Source organism: Budorcas taxicolor, chromosome 2, assembly GCF_023091745.1.
Source record: "Budorcas taxicolor isolate Tak-1 chromosome 2, Takin1.1, whole genome shotgun sequence".
Lineage (NCBI taxonomy): Eukaryota > Metazoa > Chordata > Mammalia > Artiodactyla > Bovidae > Budorcas > Budorcas taxicolor.
Genome location: NC_068911.1, coordinates 18,017,139 through 18,025,956, shown reverse-complemented (window position 1 = coordinate 18,025,956; position 8,818 = coordinate 18,017,139). Strand labels below are relative to the sequence as shown.

At 50.6% G+C, this 8,818-nt stretch overlaps 1 protein-coding gene across 7 annotated transcripts in view; it reads left to right on the top strand.

Annotated features, from left to right (window-relative positions):
* The first annotated feature begins 3,859 nt into the window (after positions 1-3,859).
* Positions 3,860-8,818, top strand: part of IL4R (interleukin 4 receptor) — a 50,004-nt gene continuing 45,045 nt past the window's right edge. For 5 of the 7 annotated variants that reach the window (XM_052656079.1, XM_052656053.1, XM_052656087.1 and 2 more), the window contains exon 1: positions 3,860-3,961. Coding sequence is in view for 1 of the 7 variants with exons in the window: in XM_052656063.1 (XP_052512023.1) it covers positions 3,943-3,961 (19 nt within the window). In the remaining 6 variants the exon portion in view is untranslated. The remainder of the gene's footprint in view (positions 3,962-8,818) is intronic. The other 2 variants (XM_052656094.1, XM_052656063.1) reach the window with 2 other exon arrangements.

The window sequence follows — 8,818 nt, the reverse complement described above, 5'->3', positions numbered from 1 at the left end:
CCTCTTGAGAAATCTGTATGCAGGTCAGGAAGCAACAGTTAGAACTGGACATGGAACAACAGACTGGTTCCAAATAGGAAAAGGAGTACGTCAAGTCTGTATATTGTCACCCTGCTTATTTAACTTATATGCAGAGTACATCATGAGAAATGCTGGACTGGAAGAAGCACAAGCTGGAATCAAGATTGCTGGGAGAAATATCAATAACCTCAGACATGCAGATGACACCACCCTTATGGCAGAAAGTGAAGAGGAACTAAAAAGCCTCTTGATGAAAGTGAAAGAGGAGAGCGAAAAAGTTGGCTTAAAGCTCAACATTCAGAAAATGAAGATCATGGCATCTGGTCCCATCACTTCATGGGAAATAGATGGGGAAACAGTGGAAACAGTGGCAGACTTTATTTTTTTGGGCTCCAAAATCACTGCAGATGGTGATTGCAGCCATGAAATCAAAAGACGCTTACTCCTTGGAAGGAAAGTTATGACCAACCTAGATAGCATATTCAAAAGCAGAGACATTACTTTGCCGACTAAGGTCTGTCTAATCAAGGTTATGGTTTTTCCTGCGGTCATGTATGGACGTGAGAGTTGGACTGTGAAGAAGGCTGAGTGCCCAAGAATTGATGCTTTTGAACTGTGGTGTTGGAGAAGACTCTTGAGAGTCCCTTGGACTGCAAGGAGATCCAACCAGTCCATTCTGAAGGACATCAACCCTGGGATTTCTTTGGAAGGAATGATGCTAAAGCTGAAACTCCAGTACTTTGGCCACCTCATGCGAAGAGTTGACTCATTAGAAAAGACTCTGATGCTGGGAGGAATTGGGGGCAGGAGGAGAAGGGGACGACAGAGGATGAGATGGCTGGATGGCATCACTGACTCGATGGATGTGAGTCTGAGTGAACTTCGGGAGATGGTGATGAACAGGGAGGCCTAGCGTGCTGCGATTCATGGGGTCGCAAAGAGTCAGACACAACTGAGGGACTGAACTGAACTGAACTATGGCTGATTCACGTTGTTGTACAGTAGAAGCCAACACAACATTGTAAAGCAATTATCCTCTAATTGCAAATGTTTTTAAATGAAAGAAAAAGGGAAGCTAGTGTGAACCTTAATGTAAACAGCACACTTTAGTTAATAATAATGTAAAAATACCAGGTCACTAATTGTTACCAACGTACTGCATTAAAGCATGTTATGTGACTAATAGGGGAAATTATGCACAGAAGAGAGGGTATATGGGAGCTCTCTATGTATTAATTTTTTGTTAAATCTACAGAAAAATTCTAAATAAATTTTAAATGTTTTTAAACCTGAAAGACAGGATTGAAAACAGGTAATATGATGCAGTGTGAGCTGAGCTAGTATTAAGAGCAAACCTGGCAACTGCCTGGGTTGAGGACCGGAGTTTTTATTACTTTGGGGTCTCCAGGACCCCGCGAAGGCCTGACACACAGCAGCCACTAATAAAATTCAGGCAGCTCAGCAGTAACCCGAATAGTGCAACTGGGTGCGAGATGGCAAACTTTACATTGATTATCTCTCTAGGGCTTCAGGACAGTGCCCTATTTTCATTAGCTCTTTATTTTGACATAATTTCAGACTTACAGAAAAGTGGCAAGTATGAAGAATTCCCATATTCCCTTCCTATGTGCTGCGTGCTATGTCACTTCAGTCATGTCCGACTCTTTGCAACCTTGGACACTACGTAGCCCACCAGGCTCCTCCGTCCATGGGATTCTCCCAGCAAGAAAGTCCATGGGATTTTCCTGGCAAGAATACTGGAGTGAGTTGCCATGCCCTCCTCCAGATCTTCCCAACCCAGGAGCTGAACTTGTGTCTCTTACATCTCCTTCATTAGCAGGTGGGTTCTTTACCACTAGTGCCATATGGGAAGCCCATTCCCTTTCTCTAGATTTCCCAATATCTTCACATCCGATCACATCTACCCCTGCCTTTCCTAGCTCTTCAGGGCTATTTTTTAAATATTTACTTCTGTTGATTTATATGACTGTCCCGGGTCTTAGATGCAGCATGCAAACTCAGTTGTGGCAGATGGGATTTAGTTCCCCATCCAGGGATCAAACCTCTGCCCGCCTGCATTGGGAGTGTGTAGTCTTAGCCACTGGACCATCAGGAAATTCCCTTCAGTGCTATTTTTACCCCATTTTACAACCAAGCAAACAGGCAGAGGGAGCAGGCTCTAAATTGGCTTCTTTCTCATTTTCCTTCTGATCAGAACAACAATGTACATTTATTGAGCACCTGATATGTCCCTGGCATTTTTCCAAGCACTTTTCATGTATTTCAGACCATAGGAAGTGGGGCCTGTGGTCATCCCCACTTTGCAGACGTGGGAGCTGAGGTACAGTGCCCAATCCACTTTGCCTGGAGCCCCATAGTAAGCAGAGGGGTTAGTGCACAGTCCATCTGGTAGAAGCTAGAGAAGAGAGAAGATGGCTTAAAGATGCAGAAAACAGGGTGGGAGCCCAGTTTGGGAGGAGAGGAGGGCAGACAGCTCAAGCCGTACACTTCTAAAATGAGACTTCTGCCATCTCTGGATAAATGCCAGTCGCTCAGTCATGTCCGACTCTTTGCAGCCCCATGGGCTGTAGCCCGCCAGGCTCCTCTGTCCGTGGAATTCTCCAAGCAAGAATATTGAGTTGGGTTGCCATTCCTTTCTCCAAAGGATCTTCCCAACCCAGGGATTGAACCTGGGATTCCCTCATTGCAGGCAGATGCACAGATTGTTTTACCACCTGAGCCACCCACAAACTCAGAAACACCAAGATGGAACAAAAGGTTTCAGGTTTACAAAGGGACCCCAGCACTGTCCAGCCTAAGTCTGCATACCTCCGACTTGACCTTCTTCCCCTCTCCCCTCCTGAGGGCTCTCCAGTCAACCTGACCTCCAGGCAATTCCTTCAACATGCTAAGTTGGTTCCTATCCCAGGACTTTTGCACTGGTTGTTCCCCCTTCTAAACTAGTCTAGCCCGTGTCCTCCTTAGACTGGAAGCTCAAATCTCTCATCGCTGGGGAGAAGACAGGTTTCTCTCTGTTTTACTCTCTTCTTGGTATCTCTTGTTACCTGAAATATTTTATTCATTTACTGTTTTTCCCCTACCTTCTGGGCTCCATCACGACTTTTACGACGTTGCTTTTAAGGGATTAGTGATCCATGGTGCCTGGGTTCGAACCCCCACCGGCTGCATGATTCTGAACAAGTTCCCCCACAAAGGCTCTGTGCCTCGGTTTTCCCATCTAAAAAACTGGGGGACTGCACTATAGCTCCCTCACAGGGTAGCTGGCGGTTAATATTAACATATGCAGCGCCTTAGAAAGGGGTCTGCCAGACGGGACTAACTGCAGAATTGTTTTCTGGAATCCGGCATATGGCAGGCGCTCCGAAAACATACATATCCGCGTTCAGGAAAAGCTGGGCTTGCCGGAAAAGGGAGAAGGCTTCAAGATGCCCAGCCCCCCGGTCCTGAACGCATCTGCCCTCGGCGGAGACAGCTGGGGGCCTCAGAGGGAATGGCAGGGGCCGGGGCGACCGACGGGCTGATGCTAAATTCGGGAGCTGGGACTTTATTCTGAAAGCGAGGGGAAGCCCTGCGGAGTTCTCTTGGCTGGATTGTGGCCTCCGGTGGCCGCGGGGCCCAGGCGCTGGGGTCGCCTCCTGGAGAGATCGGAAGCCCCTCGGACTGCGGGGACAGAGGGAACAGGGACGCTGCCGGGACCTGCGGCGGCCCCACCGGGAGGGCGCCCAGGGGAGCGCAGGGTGCGCGGGGCGGGGCGGCGCAAGCCAATGGGCGGACACGGGGCGGGGCGCAGGAAGCGGGGCGGGCTCGCCCGGCGCCCAGGAAAGCCCCGAGCGGCGCGGCCAGGGAAGGGACGGCCTCCCGGGGGGTCCCCTACTTCCCGCTCTGGGGCCGGCGCGGCGAATGGACCTGGAGGGCGCAGGTAGGAGCCGGCTCCCGCGTACGAGTGGAAGGTGGGGGAAATCGGTCCAGGCATGTCGTGGCGGCTGGGAGAGCGCTGGGCTGCCGACGGCGGGGACCCCGCGATCACCCGATCCCCAGCGGGGATCGCCCACTTGCCGGCTCTTCTCGGCGAGCGGGGCTGCGGCGACTCCGACCGGCCGGCCCCGCGCAGCTGAAGCGGGGCTGGGGAGGCCAGTCCTGGGTGCTTGGGAGCGTCTTGAGCGTGGCGGTGAGACGGGTCTTGGCTCATCACCCCCGTCCCCCCCAACTCCTTTCCCGGTTCTTCTCTGGGCACTCACTCCCAGCCCGCGCACAGGAAGTTGGTGAGGATTCCGGGGAGAGAAAGGGTGGGGAAAGTTCTGAAAACTCTGAAGTTGGAGACCGATCAAAGAATAGAGTGAAACTAGGCCTTTCGACCTTTGCTCTTCTTATTTGAATACTGGATGGGCCCAATAATAGCGAACATTTGCTGGAACTTATGTTGTATAGGTCTGTCCTGAGCATTGAAAGTATTCTGAGTTAAATCTCAAAATAGCTATTCTGGTTGGTGCTCTGTGTGTATTGTGGCCATTTTGCAGATGAGGACTGCTGAGGCAGAGGCAGCTTTAATGACTTGCCCAAGCTGATGCCCACAAGGCAAGTGTGGAGCAGGAATCAGACACAGTCATTCTGGCACCAGAGCCAGAGCAGTCCACAAAACAACAAAATTTGTCAAATTATTTTAGGAACAAATTCTCCAGAGGATTCTATTAAAAGATGCACATTCTCAGGCTCTTTTTGGTGAGGTTCAGATTCAGCAAACCCCAGAATCTAGATGATTCTTCTTGTTTTCCTTGAACGAAATCTGTATTTCTTATAATCAGGAGACACTGGGGACCAGCAAACTTGATGCCTGCTGCTAAGATTCACAGATCACCCTCCAGGCCAGCACTTACCCTGTTGGAACCCTGACTTTTGCCCTCTGTGAGGTGTGACCCCTCCCCTGCAGCTCTTCCTCTATGGGTGGCGTTTAAAGAACACCAGACATTTGCTGGGACATCAGAGCCTTTATGAAAGTCCTCAAGTTCAGTGGGGAAACTGAGGCTCGGGTTTACGTTAGTCTGGGTTTCCCCCACAGTCAGGGCACTGCAGAGTCCTGCAAAGGCCACTTGAACTCAGCTAGACCCACCATGAGTACAGATGAGCCTGATGGGATGTGGAAGGGGGGATGACCTACCCTAGCCATTCATTCACTCATTAGCATTCACTGGGCTCCCACTGGGCACTACTTGAGTGCTGTTCAGGGCACTGGTGTGTGCCTTCAAGGAGCTGCCCCTGGGTGAAGGGGTTGTGGGGGCAGGGGAGAGCTATGAGAAAGAAAGGAACGATAAGGCGAGGGTGATCAACCTTCCTGAGGCAATGGGACGGACTTCGTGGAGCAGGGACCTGTGAGCCAGCCCTGGGAGAGGAGTTGGGGAGCTTGGTAGATGCAGAATGGGAGGGAACAGCATGCTGAGCAGTGGGAACAGCAGAGATAAAGGCTAAGGGGTCGTGCAGGGGCCGCGGGGAAGGGGAGAAAAGCCAGTGATGGATGGAAAGGTGGGACATGTCATGAAAGGCCTTGCACGCCATGAGAGGAGTATGGGCCAATGTATTTTACTTTTGCCCGAACCATAAGAATCACAATGCAGATTCCTGGACCCCCACCCTCGATTTCTAGAGTCAGATCTTGGTGGGAGGCTGTGGGAAGTTTGAAGGGAGGAAGAAGCACTAGCCTGTAGCCCTGATTACAACACAGTCAGTTCCCAGCAGGTCTGGGATGACCTGAGCATTTCCAAATTCTGGGCAGTGACGCAGTGACTCAGTGACTGATGCGTTTTGCTGTACAACTAAAGCCCACGGTTGCAGAAAGCCCAGGCAGAGACAGGAATTGTCCCTGAAGGCATTCACAATTTCCTGGTGCTCAGATCCAGAAAAAAGTGCTGAGATGAAGTATCAGGGATGTGAGAAGAAAAACCCTTTCCTGGACCTCCTTTTCTCAAGCGTCCCCCAGCCCCAATCCCTACCCCCAGATGGAGGAGAGAATTCAGAGGAGAGAGTTCAAGATCAAATGCCCACTGCCCTCGATGCCACCTGGGAGTGGAGGAGAGACACAAGCCCCCTGGGTGCTTCATTTCCTCACATTTGTAAAACTGAGCTTCTGTGAGTTGTTAATGACATCATGTTTTATAAGCTCCCTAGCGCAATTTCCAACACATAATACTTCCACTGTCAGTGTTCATGTCTGTTGTACCTGTCAAGACGTATAGCTTGGAGGTTAACAGCATGGACTCTGGAGCCAGGTCGCCCAGGTTCAAATGCTGGTTCTGCTCATTCTTCTATTTATTTATTATTTATGGCTGAGCTGGGTCTTTATTGCTGCGAGGGCTTTCTCTAGTTGCGAGAGCAGGGGCTACTCTTTGTTGCAGTGTGAGGGCTTCTCATCGTGGTGGCTTCCCTTATAGTGGAGCTCGGGCTCTAGGTGCTCGGACTTCAGTGGTTGTGGAGTGTGGGCTCAGTAATTGCAGCTACTAGCAACCCTGACTTCCCTGGTGGCTCAGACGGTAAAGCGTCTGCCTACAATGCGGGAGACCCGGGTTCAATCCCTGGGCCAGGAAGATCTCCTGGAGAAGGAAATGGCAACCCACTCCAGTATTCTTGCCTGGAAAATTCCATGGACAGAGAAGCCTGGTAGTCTACAGTCCATGGGGTCGCAGAGTCGGACACGACTGAGCCACTTCACAGCAACCCACTCCAGTATTCTTGCCTGGAAAATCCCATGGACGGAGGAGCCTGGTAGGTTACAGTCCACAGAGTTGCAAAGAGTTGGACAGGACCCAGCAACTTCACTTTCACTTTCAGGCTCTAGAGCACAGGCTCAATAGTTGCGGTGCACAGGCTTAGCTGCTCTGCCGCATGTGAGATCTTCCCAGACCAGGGATCGAACCCATGTCTTCTGCATTGACAGGCAGATTCTTAACCACTGAACAGGGATGTCCACGTGCTACTTCTTATGGAGCCAATGTCTCAGGACCTTAGTTTCCCCATTTGTGAAATTATTATGACTACTTTATACCTTTTGTGGTGATGAACTGAATTCTTAAGTGTCAGGCATATAGAACAGTGCCTGGTGTGCAGTAAGCACTGTGTATTTGTTAAGCAAATAAATGAATCCCATTGGATGGCATTGAGTCTACCCACCCATTTTACAGGTAAGAAAACCAAGACTCAGAGATGTGCACAGTAGCCTTGCCTAAGGTTGTATATCTAGGAATGATAGATGGAGGGATTCGAACCTGCTTTCCTTCCCAACCTGTGTCCTTTCCCATCATGCCAGTCTGCTGGGGTGGCTGAAAGGGACATCTTTGGGAGCATTCCTTAGGGCTACAGACATGCTCAGAATTGTTTGACCAGATTTCCTTTGGCTAGAAGAGTGGATGATGGCTTGCCTAGATGTTGTCCAAACTTGCCCTGTTAAGAAAGTGGATGGGGTAACCCCAGTGGAGACGGGGGGTCCTGGAGAGACCAGGGGACCTGGCATCTGATGGACTGTATTCCCTATTGCCTTGCTTCTCTGAGCCTGAGGCAGAGAGAAGGGCACAGGTTTAAAGTCAGGCACCCCAGATTCAATTGTGAACTTGCTCTTCCTGTCTGTGGGATCTGGAGGAAGTTGCTTAACCTCTCAGCCTCAGTTTGCTTGTCAGTAAAATGGGTATTTGGAGGAGGGAGGGGCAGCATTTGTGAGATGATTTTTTGGAGAGACCTGGCTCCGTGATTGCTGTTTCTCTCCCCAGTGAGGACAGAGTCACTTCTTCACATCCAGCTCCCAACTTCCTCATTCATTTCTTCTTTGGATATTTATTGAGCACCTGTGTGCCAGGCAGGGCTTCCCAGATATTTTTGCCTGGAGAATCCCCCGGACAGAGGAGCCTGGTGGGCTACCCAGTCCATAGGGTCACAAAGAGTCGGATACGACTGAAGCGACTTAGTCATACACACGCACATGCCAGGCAAGGTGCCAGAGGACGGGCACAGAGTCCCCGTCCTCCAGGGATTTGACTTCGAGTTGTGAAAACAAGCAGTACACAAACACACGCACAGAGCTACACTCCTTATCTAGCATTCGAAATCCACAAGCTCCAAAAACCGGAAGTGTTCTCATCACTCAGATGGAAGCAAGACCTGACATGAACTACACATGAGGCTGTTTGGAGTCATTTCTTTCCTGTGGTGTGAAGGCTCGTGTGTCTTGCTGCAGAGATGCACATGTGATTGATCACAGGGTGCTCCTTGGGCCCCGTGGGGGGCAGGGTTCATTATGACGGGCAGTATATTTTATACAAGATGACCTTTCTCTAATCTGAGTAATTCTGAATTTGGAAACACGCCTGGGCTGCGGGAGGTCATGTCTTCTGCAGTATTGTGTCATGTCCCATAGCGACAGTGCTCAGAAGAAAGTAGAGCAGGATGCGGGCGGAGTTGGGGAGCCTCTCTGAGAAGGGACATTTAGAAGGGCAAGGGGCCCTGGAGGAGTGGGCCAGATGGAGGAAACCACAGAGGATGCTAGAACAGGTCTTGTCCAGCCCACCGGCCCCACTTCCGGGCCTGCTGCTTGCCCCCACTCTGGGTGCACTGTTCTACGTGCACACATCTGTGCCTTTCCAAGAAGTGGTGATGCCTCTGAGGTTTCGGGTTTGCCTCCAACTGACTCATTCTCATTCTTGGGGCCCCCTCAGGGCTCCTCACCTCCTCGTTGGTACTTAAATCCAGGTCTTTACCAAAGCAGGCATGGGAGCTCTGACTCACTGGGCAGGCTCAC